The following is an 18,946-nucleotide window of genomic DNA, read 5'->3' on the forward strand; positions in this document are numbered from 1 at the left end:
AAAAAAAAAAAAAAAAAAAAAAAAACTAGGCAATTTCTTGTGTAACGTGAAAATGTATTTAATCATGTGTGATATGCTGGAAGACGTTTGGATAACAGCACTTTGTATGGATCTGGATGAATTAGAGTTCTTATTTCAGAATGATACATTGGATTCCTCCCACTCTGTTTATAAAATGTAATATCTACACCATGTCTTCTGGTGTGATAGCAATATTAATGGTGACCTTTAAAAAGAAGTAGTGTTAACATTTTTGGCAAGGTCTACTAGAACAGATCTAATCTTTGTATCCTTGGATGTGTACATTTTTGTTCTGCCTTCCCCAGATTTTTCTTTGAGATCTGAAGATCCGATTTTCCTATATTATATAAATCTAGATTTATTGCTTAAAAACTACATCAAAGACTGTCTAGTACAGTGTATAATAAGTGTATAATATCTTGCTAGTTACCAGGGTATTGACTTTGTAGGAAAATGCCTTACCTCACTGGTAGAGAGCTGCTGTCTGCTTTGTAACCAAAAAAAGGGTCAGGAAAACTTTTGTTATTTATTCCTTATATGAGAAAAAGTTCCTTAAGACAGACTGTTTTATGAAACAAAATGGTAGAGAGTACTTGGAACTTGGGCAAGTTACTTCACTTTCTCGTATTTTCTTAACAATACAATATTTTTGTTACATGAAATTAATGATTACTATCCCCTCATATATTAGAGACTTGTTTGAGGAGCAAAGCAAAATGATGTAGGAACATACACTTAGAACAATTCAAATTAAATTTCTTATTTGTCACTATGGTTACTATTGTTATTTGTTACTACATTTGGGCTATTTTTTGTTTGCCATTTAATTTCTGGACTACAAGATTTTATTTGCATTTGTTCTGCTTTTTCAGTTACAAGTCGTTGGGACATTTTGCCTCTAGCTATTTTACATATATTTATCCTGAACTCATCCCTCACCAAAAACAAAAAGAAAAACAAACAAGCAAACAACAAATAAAAAAGCAGCACTCACCACAGTGGGAATAAAGGGCTCAGCACTTCTCTTAACTTGAACCCATGGGTACATAAGAGTTGGACCTTGATATAGAGCCTGGATATATTGGGGGAACTTCTGATAAAACTGACTTATTTTGCTCTAGAGAGAAAGAAAATTATCAATATTTACTCTAATGCTGAATTTCCTCCTTGTGTCAAAAGCAGATTTTGGAAGAACCAAGTTACTTAGAACTTTATTGAATTAGATAATTTATAAATGGTGGCAAATTTACCTAACAAGAATAGTTTAGTAACATAACATTTATTGTAACTGTTCCTACATTTATAATAAATTACAAAATTAAAGAAATTATCTGATTATTAAGGCCTTCAGAACAATATCTATGTGGAAAAACCAAAGGTATGTATAAGAAAGGAAAGGAACATTTCTTGAATTAGAAGGTAAGTGTCTGTCATTTTCTTTTCCATGTATGTAAGAAGTCTGGTCTTTGGAGTCAGATAGAACTGAACTTTAATTCCCTTAATCCTGGGTATTGGAATCCATGACCCTGCTCATATTGCTTAATTTATCTGAGCATTATTTACCATGTAGGATTATATTTGTTAAAATATATAGCAGTTTTCATAGTGCCTGCTATGTCTATCTATCTATCTGTCTTCTATCTATCTATCTATCAGGCTCAATAAATATTCTAGTAAATTCCAGAGCCTTTGATCTGACTCTGATGATTGTTTTAGAGACTAAATATAAAGCCACAGTGCCATCTTCACTCAGGAGAATTTTAATTTCATAGAGATTTGAAAATAAATGGGCATGTAGAATGTCAACTCATCTTTAGAATTGCCTGGGAATAATTATTGGATGAATTCAGAATTACCTTAAAAGAGTGGTACAAAAGAAAAATGCTACTAGAAGCATTTTGACAAAGTTAAGAATGGCCTTTCTGGCAGTCAGAATTTCCTAAAAAGAGAGGTCTTATCTGGGGAGTCCCAATTTTTAAGTATTCAAAGAAAGACTGCTTCTGTTCTAAAGGTTTTAGCAGGTATGTCTGCTCTGTGTAGGGATATGATAATAATAATTGTTACCTTCTTTTTAGATGCACCTAACTACTGTGCTCCAAGCAATTTTTTGCATAATTGAAATACATATCATATAATGTAATTCCTCAGGGTCAATATAACTATCTTCATTTTTAGTTGAAGAAACTGTAGCTTGGAGAGGTTAAGTAATGATTTGTGAAGTTGTGGTTGGAATACAAGTTGCTAACTCCAAAGCAGGTGCTCTTTCCTTGTGCACACAGCAAGCTTCTCTAATCCACAGAGGATGGGTTACATGACCTCCTATATATGGCTTGGAAACCTTTACGCTTGCGGTATCTTTCTATGACACTGTTGTCAAAGAGAAGTTGAGTGGACAAAAACGTGACACCTCAACTACACTGGTATCTCACTCACACCATTTAAACTTGAAATACATTTTCTAAAGTTCGTAATTCCTTCAAAATCAGTTGGATAATTGCTCAACACTCATTTTTCTTAAACTATAAATCCACAAGTTTGATAAAATAATAGCTGGAAATTAAAGTAACAAAAAATATATTACTTACTATAAATTGGGGGTAAATAACTCATTGGGATGGAATGAGTTGTGTGAACATTTGGGAGAAGAAACAACAATACTATCATGGTTTACTTGAAATTATAATTTGTACAAGAAATTTACCAGTTGTTTCAGGTATTGCTTATCTTCCACAGTAACCTTAACTTTCTGTTAAGAAAACAAAAGCACTTGCTATAAAAATACACAAAAAGAAAACAGGGCTGGGTGATATGAATTCCATTTTATTTGAATGAAAATTACTTACCTCCCTGGGAACTTCAGCAGGTTCCTTAGGGGAAGAAAAGAAGAATTAACTTAACCTGCATGGTTTAGCCTTAAAGTTGTACTAGAGTAGAAGGGGCAGTTAATTAAATATATTTATGGCCCAAGCTACTATTACTGAGAAATTATGTTATTTATTACAGATTAAATAAATTACTGAGAGCCCTCACTCTATGTAAAATTAATAACATGTGACTGAAAATATGTTTCATTTTAAAGCTTTCATCAATTCTATGTTATTCATACAATATCAGATGCCTAGGGAGTGTAGACAGGAGACAAAAATATTACAAAGTAGGACTAGTGAGGTGTGTGACAAACTAAATCCTGCAAACCCTTTCTACAGGACACAATTGTTATTTATGAGAGGCTGCCATTGGCTCTCCGTTTGAGACAGACCTGAAGCTTAGAGAAACCGTAAAGCAGACTTCCTAGACACTAAGTAGGAAGTCTTCAGGCTATGCCTCAGGACACAAGCTTCCGGGCCATGGCTATGCTTCTTCCTTTCCAGACACTTTTTCCCACTGTGCTCATTGCTTGGATATTTCTACCACAGCATGTCTTTATTATACTAGTGACCATTCCCTCTTTCACCTCCGCTTAAACAAGAGGTTCTCAAATTTTAAAGTGCATAAGCATGCCCAGGTGATGCTGATGCTGTTACTTGAAAGGTAGCGCTTTGAGAAACACTGCCCTAAGCAATATTGAGAGGTTTTTCAGGCTAAAACTACACTGAAGGTGAATGGTAGGTTCTTGATTTGACACTGGCTTGATTTAAAATGTACTTTCCTCTGGAGTCAGATACTGGATATGTCTGTCAAAGAGCACCAATGTACATTGTAAGAGTTTTGTATGAATTATAGTAGAATTTTCTATTTGGTGATAAACATACAACCAGTGGTATTTATCATTGTTTATTGCATTTATTGTTGTATCTCCAGAGATTAACATATTTATTATTGTACTCCTAGAGGCTAAGGTAGTGTTGGGGACATAGTTCTTGTTGAATAAGTGCTTTGTCAAGGGAATGAATGGATGCACAAGATAATTTTAGGCAAGTCATGGATAAGCTTTTCGTTCTCATTGTAATAGTCCTTACTTATTTTATTATGTATTAGGAAAAATAAATCATTAACCCAACTAACATGCCTTTGGAAGTAAATATATATTGTTTCTGTGATAAACAAATTGATTGAGTCAATTTTAAGAAAATATTGCAATAGAAAAATAATTTTAGAAAGAAGAAAATAAGTTTGAGACTTCAAGAATGAAAACCATTAAAAGACAAGTTCTTCATTCCTCATAGAATCTGGGAATGAAATGTATTAGTTGATTCATGGGAAGATATATTTTCTTCATTTGAATTAGTCATAGAATTAAGAGAAGATGGTATACTTTTGGTCTCATTCTTTAAAGATAATCTTGGTTTTCAAATTTGATTGACTTGAAATATATTTTCCAAATCCAGGTTAATTTCAATGTGGTTCTAATACTATATTTTACTTCACATTGTACTACTGATGTGAAATCAATATGTACCTCACAGAATGTGGAACAAATGTTCTCCTAAAAGAAAACAAAACCAAAAAGATATAGCATTTACTGAAATCCAGGGTAATATTCTTGAGCATAAAGTGATAGCAAAGAAAATATAATTTTTTGAACAAAAGGGTACAGAATTAAGGAAGAAAAGTAAAGGTGATGAACTTTTAACAAGAAATTCTTTCTAAGATATTCTGCTTTAAAATTGTGGCTCAAAAATGGCTCACAAGTCTTTTCCTGGAATTCTTTTCATGTTAGTCCATAGCATTTTGGCGAAACAATGAAAACATCACCATTTTCATAATCATAATAAAAAATAATAATCTTTTTGGCTGAATGAGAAAGTGACCCATGTTTGATAGGAAAAGCAGTCTCATCAATCGAAGATTAACAAACTAAAGTAATCAGGATGTACCTTGTTGGGATGAAGGACCATATTCTTTCCCTGCTTATATTTCTACGAACTAAATAAATTTATTTTATAACTTTGATTAAAAAAAGAAAGTTAAAATATATTTAATTTAAGAATTTAGGACTTACTTCCTGGGACATGTTGATAGATTCCTTAGAAAGAGAAAGACAATATTACTTATTTACCTAAATTAAATTCATTCTAGCTTAATACAATATCAATCTACAACCATTATCCATTGGGTAGATAACATATTAGTTTTTACCTGAATTACACAACAAAGTTAGCCAAAGTTTCACTCCCTCTACATAATTATTATATTTCAGATAACTAACTAATTTTTCATTGTGCTTTGGTTTATGAATAACTGAATCAAAAGCTCTCCCAAATATCATCCACAGAGAAGAAAGAAAATATTTCCTCTGTACAATTTCCAATGTTCTTTTTTTTTATTGTTATCATGTTTTGTCTTTTTAAAAGAGATTAAATACACCACAAGAAAACAAGAAAATGCTTAGGTGACCTTGAAGTTGTCTGTGGGCATCTGTTATGGCCAGGAAGTCATTTGGAAAGTAGCATTTAACATAGTTCCAGAAAAGCTTGAGTCCTCATTGCAGAAACATAGAATGGATTCCTGTCATTGTACTCACAAAATGTTCATCACGACTTGTGAACAAACATCATTAATATTGAGAGGTCTTCAGAAAAAATGCACAAATCTAATCTTGGTGATTTGAATGTGTAGATTTCTTGGTCTTTACTCCTCCATATCTACTTTTTTTTTATGGCTTCACTTCTAATTGTCTCTGACTGTAGTTCTAGACTCACTGGTGAAAAACTATTTTAAGGACAAGAGTTTAGGGCATATTATGTTTTTACTAAGTGAAAGGATTTTATGTTGACACCAAAGTGTCTTACCTCACTGGAGGAGACATGTTCCATCTCCTATAAAAGAAACAAAAACAAATACAAGTTTCAGTTTTATGGTAGATTTTAAATGCAAAGCTATCTCACTATTTTTGTTTTGTTTTGTTTTTATTGTTCTTGTTTTGATGGCAAGAGACTTTTAGAAATTTGTTTCTGGAAATGTGTAGTGTTTAGTTGATTTTTTTCATTATTATTGTAATATTATATGCTCTAATATTAATAAGCAAATCATTCTGTACTTCAAATGAATCCTTTTTATAGCTTAATGTATTTATTGCTTTTAGGAAGTGTTGAGTTAGTTTTTCAGTATTTGATATTAATCCTGTCACAGTTTAAAATATAATATGATGTATGTGCAGATGTGCTACAGAATCTTAAAATATTATAATACCATCACATTTTGTTTTATTTCATTTATGTTAATTGCTAGATTTAATTAATCTTAAGGGAAATACTGACAATTACTGATTTAGAGAGAAAGGAAGAAGAGTAGTTAAGACTAGGAGATTATAAACAGAAGAAAGAAATAATGAAGCTTGGTGTAAGATTGATCACTGAAGCATTATTACTATATTTTTCTGTTTGCCTAACTAGAATTCTTACTCTGGCTATGCTCTTGGATTGGCTCTAAACTTAATAACAAAAACTTTTCAAGATTGATATGTGAGATATGGAAATGCAAAGGAGGCAAAGAACTCTGGTTACCCTGATGATATAGTTCATTTGTAGGGAGTGAGACACTGGGTGGGAGAGGGATTGGCAACACAGGCTGCAGGGTAAGGGAAAAACTGAGTTACTCCTGAGGAAGTTAATAGATTGTGTGCCTGTGTCTTCGAAGCACTTCACATGAAGAATCTAGTCCTTCTTTATCATCGTGTGATATGAATATTATTATTACATTCTTACTAGAAGAATACGATGCTTTGAGAAGTTAAGGGATGACTTTGCGTTAGGTTATTTGGCAAGTAATTTTCAAAGTTAGCACTCTTCAACACATGCTTGTTTCCTGTCTAAGTATCATATCTGCTGAGGTACTGTAGTCAAGAATGACAGAATTCTGACATGTGCTTGAGAGATGGTTTGGGAATCTACATTTTACCTGTCGCTCTCCTGAACTTTGAACGATGTCCGTGTTATGGTTTAATATGTTTCTAACTTTTAGGAAGTGGTTCTTGGAGTGAAAATAGTTCCCCAGTAAATTCAAACAGATATGGAAGAAAGTGTATGCCTTTTAACCTAAGACTAAAATCTTTCCAACCCTACAAGGAGAACACTTTATAAAAAGTATTTTTGTCCACCTTGATATCTTGTGTAAGGTGAGGCCAACGTCATCTTTGATTATAGGTTTTAAAGGTCACACTTCCTTGCTGCCTACCCCTGCCATTGTCTGCATAAAAGATTCACTATTCTTATATTCAGGTAATAGATACTCATAAATATCTTATTATACTTACATGCTTTGCAAGAGCAACAGCCAAAAGGCAGGTAAAAAGGAAGAACTTCATGTTTACTTGGTCCTGTGAAATAGATAGGGAGCTAACCAATAATAGTTTTACTCTCCTTAAAATCACATATTTCCAGCAAACAGAATCCAACAGCACATTAAAAGGATCATACACCATGATCAAGTGGGGTTTATTCCAGGAATGCAAGAATTTATCTTTGTACCAGTTAATTAAGAAAGGTAAATGAAGACTGATAAAAGCAGATTCACCGAGAAACACATGGATATGAATATGATGAGTTTTTTATAAGGAAAAATTAACACAACATAATGAAAAATCTTAGTTTCTAAATTGTAGAAGTTCTTCTGGGGCTTAGCAAGTTAGTAGAATAATTGACCCTATGTATAAATGGTTAATTTATTTATTAATTTATTCAATGAATACTTGCTACCCTGTTTCAGGTACCATTCTAGACATGAAGATACAGTGGTGAAAATAATAAGTTATGCTTATACTAATAAGGCCATATTATTTACAATTCTTCTTTAATCTTGTAGAGAATCACTATCAGAAATGCAAAATCATTTTGAAATCAGATTTCAGGTGAGGCAAAAAGAGCCTGGCTCCCTCATAAGGGGAAGAATTATCAGGTAGAAATAACACTGTGATGGGTACAAGGAGGCCTGCTGATCCCAGATCAGCCTGGGACAGGCTGCTGAACCTTGAGCAAGTCACTGAACATCGCTGAACCTCACTTAGAATATCTAGCCAAAGAGAGGTTTAACTAAAAATATTTGATTAATAAGACCCCCTCCAGCTCCATCTCTAATACTGTGACTACATATAAGTCCCCCAGGTTTACTGACCACATATCAGTTCAACTTTTCCAGTGGATAAACAGAGAACTGAAAAGTGAAGTAAAGTTATTCTAATGCTTTTTGACATATAACAGTGTTTTACTCTGTAGATCTACAAATAGGAAATTAATTATTCTTAAAGGGCAAGATTTTATTTGACTCAAACTGTTAAATTTACTGGTGATCTCTACCTATGCACATCTAGAGAATGTGTATGCACAGGAATTATTCTCTATCTTAAGATTTGCATTGCCTGATTTTGTTATTAATTTCTCATTCCTACTAAAGAATCTCAGATATGTTTGTTTACTCTTACAGGGTGAGGCATATGACACTCACTTTAGAAGCATTTCATAATGAGTAAGTTTTAAAATAAGATTAGATATATATTAAATTTTATAATTTAAAATTTTGAAATAAATTTATTATATATAGCCATTTACCTTAATTTTACTTAAGATTTTATTTTCCATGGATGAAGGAAGTTGGAACATGGGCAAACGTTAACTAAAAGTTAAAGAAATGCTTTTAGCATGTTGATAAATGAGAACCATAGAAATGGTTGTAGTTACTAAGCAACTGCTATTGCCAGACATTGTGTTAGGTATGTTGTAAATTCTTTCTCTAGTCTCTGGAACAATTTTGTTAGGTACATGAGTCTTATTAACAGATGAAGAAAATGACTCAGGAGGTCATACATCAAATACACAGTACCCTGGATTTCCAAAAACCTCATTATGATGAGCTCATCCTTAAAATAAGATTGTGGCATTTCATCATAAGATAGAGCACTATAATAGTTTCCAGTGTCTACATGTTGATTATATTCAGAAGCACTGAAAAGGAGATAAATCAGTAGCTATGTTAGTTACCAATTTCTCAAAGAATCTTAAGGTACACTGACATTGGTTTCTTTAAAAATACTTTTTAGAACAATGTTATTAGGTTTTACAATATTACAAGTTATATAGAATAATAAAAAGATAAATGAAAATATTACCTTGTTTCCTAAAAGGAAGACAAGTAGTCCAGAGAGTGGGAGATCTATGATGGGTTATCCCAGTGCTATTTAAACCTTGTTCCTCCATAACATGGTAATTCTGTGGTTTGAAATTCCTAAACAGAATTCAAATTCTACGAAGTCATGAAGATTAGAATTGTTTTTCCATCCAATTTTTGTACCATATAGTCCAAGGAGTGCTTCCGCTCAGGTTGATTTAGAACATGATAACAGGTAAGGAGGAGTTTATAATGTATAGTGATTATCTATATTTCATGTTTGTGTAGCTCACCTCTTCCATGTACTAGTTGGGTCGTTCAGGATAAACTTTTTGTTTGTTTGCTTTCCTAGAAGTACCTCAGTGCCTCTTCTAATCTAAAACATTTTAAATAAATGTCTCAAATGACATTTTGGATATTTCAACTAAAATTTCATTAATATGTGAAAAAATACATTTTTCATATTCATTGCTTATCATTTGCCAACACTAAAAATATGGTTAGCCATATGCAAGTCTATGTGATATACTGGAAAACTCAGCTCTCCAACTAGTTAGCAGTAACTTTCATAAGAATTTACTTTCTTAACTTTTCTCAGTATTTTCTGAATCTTTAAAATAATGATATTCATATTGAATCCAATTTATAAATTATAATGATTAGAAATAATTTATGTAAAGTGAATTGGTATCTACATGGCACCTACTTTTTCAGAAATCACAGAATGAAATGGCTATAATAACCAGGCAGGAAACGTAATTGCCTGAAGTAGGCCTAGATTGAAGGAAAAGAATGTATCACAGGGACTGTAATGTGGTCTTCCTGAAAGTGCAAGCCTGGAAATACTCAGCTCCAGTCAATTTTGACCTGTAATATATATGCTCCATTGTTGCCAAATCTTCCACTTTTTAGGCTAGTCTAAGTGTCTTATTATTTATTCAGAACATTTTTGTATATTGATTGTCAATACGTTAAAACTATTTTAAAATATTGTGTCTGAAGACAGAACCCATGCACAGTTAGATTTTGCTCAAGTGCTGCCAGTTTGAGATCTTTGGAGAGAATGTTAGTTTCTAGATGCATGTAATTATTGAAAAATGAATCATTTTGGAAAACCACATATTCTGGTTAACCAAAGCATTAATGTTTAGGCATCAAGTTATTAAAATTCCTAAGTTTCAATAGAAATCCTTGTGAAATTTACTACAGTGTGACTGCACTCTTAAAACTAAAGAAAACCAATTATTACACATGGTATTTAAGAGCTTAAAGCTGTTTCCCCCATAGGATTATGTTTCATGAAACTGCCCTTTTTAAATCTGTTTCTGATTTCTATGTCTCCTTTGCTTCTGCTTAGCAATCATCTTGTTTGTATGGAATTATTTAAATCACTTTGTCCTCTGGAGCAGAAGAAATCTGGCTTTTCGTCTTTACATATTTGCTGTTTAAGTTGGCCTGACACTTGGTGGATACTTAGTAAACACTTTAATTTCCCTTTACAATCAGGACTACTTGCCTTTGGAAGCCACAGTTTTCCATTGCTTTTAACTTTTGAGAGTGTGAAAATCAGACAACCATGCTTGTTCATTTCTGTGGCTCTCCAGTAACTGTTTTATGAGTAGCTTCTCTATGAGATGTGGGTCCACCTGCTTCTCTCTCATCCTCTAAGCACTTACCTATATGTTTATCCCTTTTTCCTCTTAGTTTTATTTGCTTCATTTGTACTTGCTCCTTTGCTTAGCTTACAATATCCTGAATTCGCCTTCATTTTACAGATACTATTTCATCATTCTGTCACTAACTGGACACTGCACCTATTTTTTTCCTTTCACTCACCACCAAACTTCTTGGAAGTCTTCATACTTGTGACTTATTCCTCCTAACCTCTTCAATCTATTGTTTCTGTGCCAATTTATCTTCCACTGTTTAGATAACTACAGTTTCTAATAGATCTTGTAACCTCTCATCTGTTATCTCCAAAATGGATTTTCCATAAATTCCACAAATATTTTCTTTCTATAATCAATGTAACAAGTAATTTTACTGAATCAAAACATTTCTATGTTTTTTTTATACTGTCGAGGGTAATGTTCAAGATATTTAACATAGAATTCAAGGTCATTCAAAATCTTCCCAGGAGATTTTTCTGGCCTCATTTCTTGACATGTTGTATTCCTCATTCACAATCTTTCCAGGGCACCATGGAATGTCCCATGATCCTTCTGACTGGGAATGTGCTTCTATCACATTACCTGCCTTGCAAATGCCCAAGTGTTTCTGAAGATTCAGTTGAAATTTGAGCCATCTGTGAAAAGATTACCCAAATCTTCGATGTACTTGAACTTGTTAATATATGCTATGAATGAAATATTTGGACAGTTGTTGAAGTTGGAAATGTAGTTAAGATATAATCAGTGAATAATTCTTGAGTATGTGCCAGGAATTATTCTAAGCATCTAGGAGAAAGCCATAAACAAAAGAGAAATCTCTGCTTTCATGGGGCTTATACTTCAACTGGCTGAAAGAGATAGACCCATGATAAGTAAGACATTCTTGGTTTGATTATGATGCATGCTAAGGAGAAAACTGGAGAAAGAGGATAGGAAGTATTAGCAGGGATGGGGTAGTCACTGTTAGATAGTGTGGCCAGGAAATGTCTCCATGAGCAAAAGAGTAAAAACTTAAAGGAAATAAACCTTGTACTGTAGATAGTTTGGGAAGAACTCATCTGCAAAGGCCCTGATTTATGAGTATTCCTGGCAAGTTTGAAAATTTTTGGATAAACCAGCATGGTTGAAAAATAGTGAATTTGGTGGAAACAATGTCAAAGGGGCAAATGGGACCAATAAGGCAAGGTTCTTAGGTATTGAAAAGACTTTAGGAAACAGTTACACTGACTGGAAAGTGATGTCAAGTAGAAGATAACATGGGATTACCTACTAAAATGTAGACTGAAAGGGTCAAAAGAAGAAATATGATCAAGTTGGAGGCTATTGTAATAATCTAGTTGTGTTTATGCCAGCAGAGGGGATGGTAAGAAATTGTAATATTCTAGATATACTTTGAAACTTAGAGAAGATAGAATTTAATAGATTAAAGGTTAGGTGTGAGAGAAAGGAAAAGGTCAACAATTACTCCAGGTTTTTGTTCTGATCACCTGGAATAATGTAGTTACTACCTACTGATATGACAAATATTGAGAGAGAAGCTAGTTTAGGGGAAAACTATTAGGAGCTTAGATATTTTCCCCCCCTTATCTTATTTATGTATTTAATTTTAAATATTTATTTTACATGGGACTTACAATGTTGTGTTATTTCAGGTGTACAGCAAAGTGATTCAGTTATATATACACATATATCTATTCTTTTAGGAGCTTAGTTTTATAAAAGTTAAATTTGAAGTTCCAGTTAGAAATTTAGGTTGGAATACAGAGTAAACAGTGTACAACAATACTTAACTACCTAATGGGATTGATGAAAATTATTAAAGAACAGACTACAGGCAAAGCCCTTATCAGTGTTACCAACCATCATGATTTCAGCCTTTTCTGATGCTATTTATGTACAACTAATATAAGAACATAAAGAAAAGGAAAATCTTACCACCAGTTAGAAATAAAAGGCCTGGAGTAGATAAGTTCTGTAGGATATAAGTAAATAAAGAAAGAAAGGAAATCCTAAAATATCAAAAGTCCCATATTATTTCAATGGGTATATATCTCTTGTCATACGTTTAATACATTACAATGACTATATCGATAGTTCATCAAGACACTTAACTTATATACAGAACTGTCCGTAAGTATAAGAATCAGGTAGTCCAGAAAGAAAATAATGAATGGAGGGAGTTTGTGCAAAGTTGAGGGAATTGAGAGTTAGGTCATAAGCAAACAAAAAGCCCAAGAGACCTCTGAGGATGGAAATGAAACTTGAACACAGGTTCATAAGAGCTAGAAATAATTCAATAAATGTAAATTATCATTAAAAAATGTTACTACTTGATTAGTGAATATTGGCTCATTGAAAACGTGGAAACTTTTATTAGTTTCTAAGTCTAAAATGAAGTGATCTCTGGCAGAAAAATACATTAGCTATGTAAGCTGTGAAGAATGACTTATGAGAAATGTATCTAACCATTTTTTCTAAAAAGAAGTTTAATTCCATATATTTTATACTCTTTGAGAAATCCATGAATGCAGTCTTATGAAAACTTAAAACATACACAGTTCTTTCTTTTTTTCTTCTTTTTGCATTACGCGGGCCTCTCACTGTTGTGGCCTCTCACGTTGCGGAACACAGGCTCCAGACGCGCAGCTTCAGTGTCCATGGCTCACGGGCCTAGCTGCTCCGCGGCATGTAGGATCTTCCCGGACCGGGGCACGAACCAGTGTCCCCTGCATCAGCAGGCGGACTCTCAACCACTGCGCCACCAGGGAAGCCCAGTTATTTCTATTTTTAATGTCAAAATGTTACTTTATTACACAGAAAACAACCCTTTTAAACGAAATGTCTGCTATCTATTGGAAGAGCTATATGCATGTGTAGTACAGGCATAATATAATGTCTGGGAAGCATACATACTAATTTCAAAATCCTGATTACCTCTGAGGAGCTAGGGATGGGAATGGAATTGAGTGGGGACAATGAAGCTTCAGTTGTAGTGACAAAATTTATTTTCTTTTCATTAACTAAAGTCTTTTAATAAAGTATTATTTATGAGTGATGAAATGCACATATTTTAAGTGTATAGGTGGATCAGTTACCATGGTCGAAGTATGTTACTTTCCTATTACCCCATGAAATTTCCTCCTACCCTTTCCCACTTGATCACCCCTCTCAGAAACCATCACTCATCTGAATTGATCAATAATTCATTTTTTTCTGTTTTAGAGCATCTTTTGTATGTAATTATAGAGCATATACTTTGTGGTGTCTAGCTTTTGTCTCATGACATAATGTTTTTGAGATTTATCCAGGGTAATTATTGCTGAGTTGTCTATTGTAAGAATGTCTGCACTTTGTTTATGCCTCTCCTCTAGAAGGATACCATGGCTATTCCTAGTTTGGGACTATCATGAATAAAGATATTATAATATTATTTGTACAAGGATTTTTGAAGACTTTTTTTTTAATCTCTGATAAGGCAGAGGAATGGTATGGCTGTGTCATATGGTATATGCACATTGAATATTTACATAGACTGTCAAATAATTTCCTAAGGTAAAATTAAAATGATCACAGTGCCACTATCATGATTAAACATAGAATTGATACAGATCATTCGATAATTTGTATATTAAACAGTCTATTTAACGACATTATATAACTAGTGATGACATATTAAAATAAAGATGTTTACCAGTTTCAAAAAACAAGAATTTCTTAAATTCAAATATTAGCTTTGCTGATAGGCTCATTAAACTGCTTATTTTTCTTCTTTTATGTTTTCCCCCCCTTTCTTTTCCATGCCATATGAGGTGGTAGTAAATGATAGTTTCATAACTCATTTGTAATTTTAAACTCAGAATACAGCACGTGTTAGTATTTGGAGTATTGCCACTAATTGTGTATGATGTTCCCAGTAATTAGATACAAGGAATACCTGAGGTAGAAGGTTCTCTAATTTTACCAGAAGTGGAAGTGAGGTCCAGGGAAGTCTTGTGATGAGTATAAAGACACAGTTGGACTCATGCAAGGAAACACTGACTTTTATTCCAATGATTTTTATATTCAAGAGTATTCTGTCACCCCACTTCTTTACTGAGCAATCTTTTACTTTTTTTTTTTTTTTTTACAAAACTGTATCTTTATTTTATTTATTTATTTATTTTAACATCTTTATTGGACTATAATTACTTTACAATGGTGTGTTAGCTTAACTTTTGCAAAGATAAGGTGACCATAGGTGTGTTGGTTTATCTCTGGGCTTTCTATCCTGTTCCATTGATCTATATTTCTTTTTTTGTGCCAGTACCATGCTGTCTTGATTACTGTAGCTTTGTAGTATAGTCTGAAGTCAGGGAGCCTGATTCCTCCAGCTCTATGTTAATTTCTCAATATTGCTTTGGCTATTCAGGGTCTTTTATGTTTCCATACAAATTGTGAAAATTTTTGTTCTGGTTCTGATAGGGATTTCTGATAGTTTGATAGGGATTTCATTGAATCTATTGATCGCTTTGGGTAGTATAGTAATTTTCAGTGTGTTGATTCTTCCAATCCAAGAACATGGTATATCTCTCCATCTCTTTGTATCATCTTTAATTTCTTTCATCAGTGTTTTGTAATTTTCTGCATAGTCTTTTGTCTCCTTAGGTACGTTTTTTCCTAGATATTTTATTCCTTTTGTTGCAATGGTAAATGGGAGTGTTTTCTTTATTTCACTTTCAGATTTTTCATCATTAGTGTATAGGAATGCAAGAAATCTATACATTAATTTTGTATCCTGCTACTTTACTAAATTCATTGATTAGCTCTAGTAGTTTTCTGGTGGCATCTTTAGGATTCTCTATGTATAGAATCAAGTCACCTGCAAACAGTGACAGCTTTACTTCTTCTTTTCTGATTTGGATTGCTTTTCTTTTCCTCTCTGATTACTGTGGCTACAGCTTCCAAAACTATGTTGAATAATAGTGGTGAGAGTGGGTAACCTTGTCTTGTTCCTGATCTTAGTGGAAATTGTTTCAGTTTTTCACCATTGAGGACGATGTTGGCTTTGGGTTTGTCATATATAGCCTTTATTATGTTGAGGAAATTTCCCTCTATGCCTACTTTCTGGAGGGTTTTTGTCATAAATGAGTGTTGAATTTTGTCAAAAGTTTTCTCTGCATCTATTGAGATAAGCACAAGTTTTTTCTCCTTCAATTTGTTAATATGGTTTATCACATTGATTGATTTGCATATATTGAAGAATCCTGGCATTCCTGGGATAAACCCCACTTGATCATGGTGTATGATCCTTTTAATGTGCTGTTGGATTCTGTTTGCTAGTATTTTGTTGAGGATTTTTGCATCTATGTTCATCAGTGATATTGGCCTGTAGTTTTCTTTCTTTGTGACATCTTTGTCTGGTTTTGGAATCAGGGTGATGGTGGCCTCGTAGAATGCGTTTGGGAGCGTTCCTACCTCTGCTATATTTTGGAAGAGTTTGAGAAGGACAGGTGTTAGCGCTTCTCTAAACGTTTGATAGAATTCCCCTGTGAAGCCATCTGGTCCTGGGCTTTTGTTTGTTGGAAGATTTTTAATCACAGTTTCAATTTCAGTGCTTGTCATTGGTCTGTTCATATTTTCTCTTTCTTGCTGGTTAAGTCTCTAAAAGTTGTGCATCTCTAAGAATTTGTCCATTTATTCCAGGTTATCCATTTTATTGGCATATAGCTGCTTGTAGTAATCTCTCATGATTCTTTGTATTTCTGCAGTGTCCTTTGGTACTTTTCCTTTTTCATTTCTAATTCTGCTGATTTTAATCTCCTTTTTTTTTTGTTTTAGAAATAAAGTACAGGCACAGACTCTAGACAATGCTATACATTTTTCTTTTAATTTGTATTTATTTATTTTTATTTTTGGCTGTGTTGGGTCTTCATTTCTGTGCGAGGGCTTTCTCTAGTTGAGGCAAGCGGGAGCCACTCTTCATCACGATGCGTGGGCCTTTCACTGTCGCAGCCTCTCTTGTTGCAGAGCACAGGTTCCAGACGCGCAGGCTCAGCAGTTGTGGCTCACGGGCCTAGTTGCTTCACGGCATGTGGGATCTCCCCAGACCAGGGTTCGACCCTGTGTCCTCTGCATTGGCAAGCACATTCCCAACCACTGCGTCACCAGGGAAGCCCTCCCTTTTTTTCTTGATCTGTCTGGCTAATGGCTTATCAATTGAGTTTATCTTCTCAAAGAACCAGCTTTCAGTTTTATTGATCTTTGCTATCATTTCATTCATTTATTTTTCATTTATTTCTGATCTGATCTATATGATTTCTTTCCTTCTGCTAACTCTTGTTTTTTTTTATTTTTCTTTCTCTACTTGCTTTAGGTGTAAGGTTAGGTTGTTTATTTGAAATGTTTCTTGTTTCTTGAGGTAGGATTGTATTGCTATAAAAGTCCCTTTTAGAACTGCTTTTGCTGCATCTCATAGGTTTTGGGTCATTGTGTTTTCATTGTCATTTTCTTCTAAAAATTTTTTGATTTCGTCTATGATTTCTTCAGTGATCTCTTGGTTATTAAGTAGTGTGTTGTTTAGCCTCCATGTGTTTGTATTTCTTACAAATTTTTTCCTGTAATTGATATCTAGTCACATAGCATTGTGGTTGGAAAAGATACTTGATATAATTTCAATTTTCTTAAATTTGCCAAGACTTGATTTGTGACCCAAGATATGATCTATCCTGGAGAATGTTCCATGAGCACTTAAGAAGAATGTGTATTCTATTGTTTTTGGAAGGAATGTCCAAATGTCTATAAATATCAATGAATTCTATCCTGTATAATGTATCATTTAAAGCTTGTGTTTCCTTATTTATTTTCATTTTGGTTGATCTGTGCATTGGTGAAAGTGTGGTGTTAAAGTCCCCTACTATGATTGTGTTACTGTCGATTTCCCATTTTATGCCTGTTAGTATTTGCCTTATGTATTGAGGTGCTGCTATGTTGGGTGCATGAATATTTACAATTGTTATATTTTCTTCTTGGATTGATCCCTTGATCATTATGTAGTGTCCTTCTTTGTCTCTTGTAATAGTTTTTGTTTTAAAGTCTATTTTGTCTGTTATGAGAATTGCTACTAGCTTTTTTTTGGGGGGGTGGTATGCGAGCCCCTCACTGTTGTGGCCTCTCCCGTTGTGGAGCACAGGCTCCAGATGCACAGGCTCAGCGGCCATGGCTCACAGGCCCAGCCACCCCATGGCATGTGGGATCTTCCTGGACCGGGGCACAAACCCATGTCCCCTGCATTGGCAGGCAGACTCTCAACCACTGCACCACCAGGGAAGCCCTCTAGCTTTCTTTTGATTTCCCTTTGCATGCAAAATCTTTTTCCATCCCCTCACTTTCAGTCTGTATGTGTCCCTAGGTCTGAAGTGGGTCTCTTGTAGACAGCATATACACAGGTCTTGTTTTTGTATCCATTCAGCCAGTCTATGTCTTTTGGTTGGAACATTTAATCCATTTACATTTAAGGTAATTATCAATATGTGTGTTCCTATTCCCATTTTCTTAATTGTTTTGGGTTTATTATTGTAAGTCTTTTCCTTCTTTTGTGTTTTCTGCCTAGAGAAGTTCCTTTGCACTTGTAAAGCTGGTGTAGTGGTGCTGAATTCTCTTATGTTTTGCTTGTCTGTTAAACATTAAATTTCTTCATCAAGTCTGAATGAGGTCCTTGCTGGGTAGAGTAATCTTGGTTGTAGGTTTTTCTCCTTCATCACTTTAAATATGTCCTGGCATGCCCTTCTGGCTTGCAGAGTTTCTGCTGAAAGATCAGCTGTTAACCTTATGGAGATTCCCTTATGTGTTACTTGTTGTTTTTCCCTTGTTGCTTTTAATAGTTTTTCTTTGTATTTAATTTTTGATAGCTTGAATAATATGTGTCTTGGTGTGTTTCTCCTTGGATTTATCCTGTATGGGATTCTCTGTGCTTCCTGGACTTGATTAACTATTTCTTTTCCCATATTAGGAAGTTTTCAACTATAATATCTTCAAATATTTTCTCAGTCCCTTTCTTTTTCTCTTCTTCTTCTGGGACCCATATAATTCAACTATTGGTGTGTTTAATGTTGTCTCTGAAGTCTCTGAGACTGTCCTCAATTCTTTTCATTCCTTTTTGTTTATTCTGCTCTGCAGTAGTTATTTCCACTATTTTATCTTCCAGGTCACTTATCCGTTCTTCTGCCTCAGTTATT

General features: G+C 33.9%; 1 protein-coding gene across 1 annotated transcript in view; it reads right to left on the reverse strand.

The window, feature by feature from the left end:
- The window catches only part of PRR27 (proline rich 27), a 25,030-nt gene extending 17,763 nt beyond the window's left edge, over nucleotides 1–7,267 (reverse strand). Inside the window, exons 1-9 of the mRNA XM_024741595.1 lie at nucleotides 7,217–7,267; nucleotides 5,754–5,780; nucleotides 4,964–4,987; nucleotides 4,839–4,880; nucleotides 4,421–4,447; nucleotides 2,865–2,888; nucleotides 2,723–2,767; nucleotides 1,007–1,138; nucleotides 484–501 (exon numbers count right to left, since the gene is read on the reverse strand). Coding sequence (XP_024597363.1) covers nucleotides 484–501; nucleotides 1,007–1,138; nucleotides 2,723–2,767; nucleotides 2,865–2,888; nucleotides 4,421–4,447; nucleotides 4,839–4,880; nucleotides 4,964–4,987; nucleotides 5,754–5,780; nucleotides 7,217–7,267 — 390 coding nt within the window. The remainder of the gene's footprint in view (nucleotides 1–483; nucleotides 502–1,006; nucleotides 1,139–2,722; nucleotides 2,768–2,864; nucleotides 2,889–4,420; nucleotides 4,448–4,838; nucleotides 4,881–4,963; nucleotides 4,988–5,753; nucleotides 5,781–7,216) is intronic.
- Nucleotides 7,268–18,946: the final 11,679 nt, after the last annotated feature.

The sequence above is a fragment of the Neophocaena asiaeorientalis genome, unplaced genomic scaffold (assembly GCF_003031525.2).
Source record: "Neophocaena asiaeorientalis asiaeorientalis breed wild unplaced genomic scaffold, Neophocaena_asiaeorientalis_V1.1 scaffold445, whole genome shotgun sequence".
In the NCBI taxonomy this organism is placed as follows: Eukaryota; Metazoa; Chordata; class Mammalia; order Artiodactyla; family Phocoenidae; genus Neophocaena; species Neophocaena asiaeorientalis.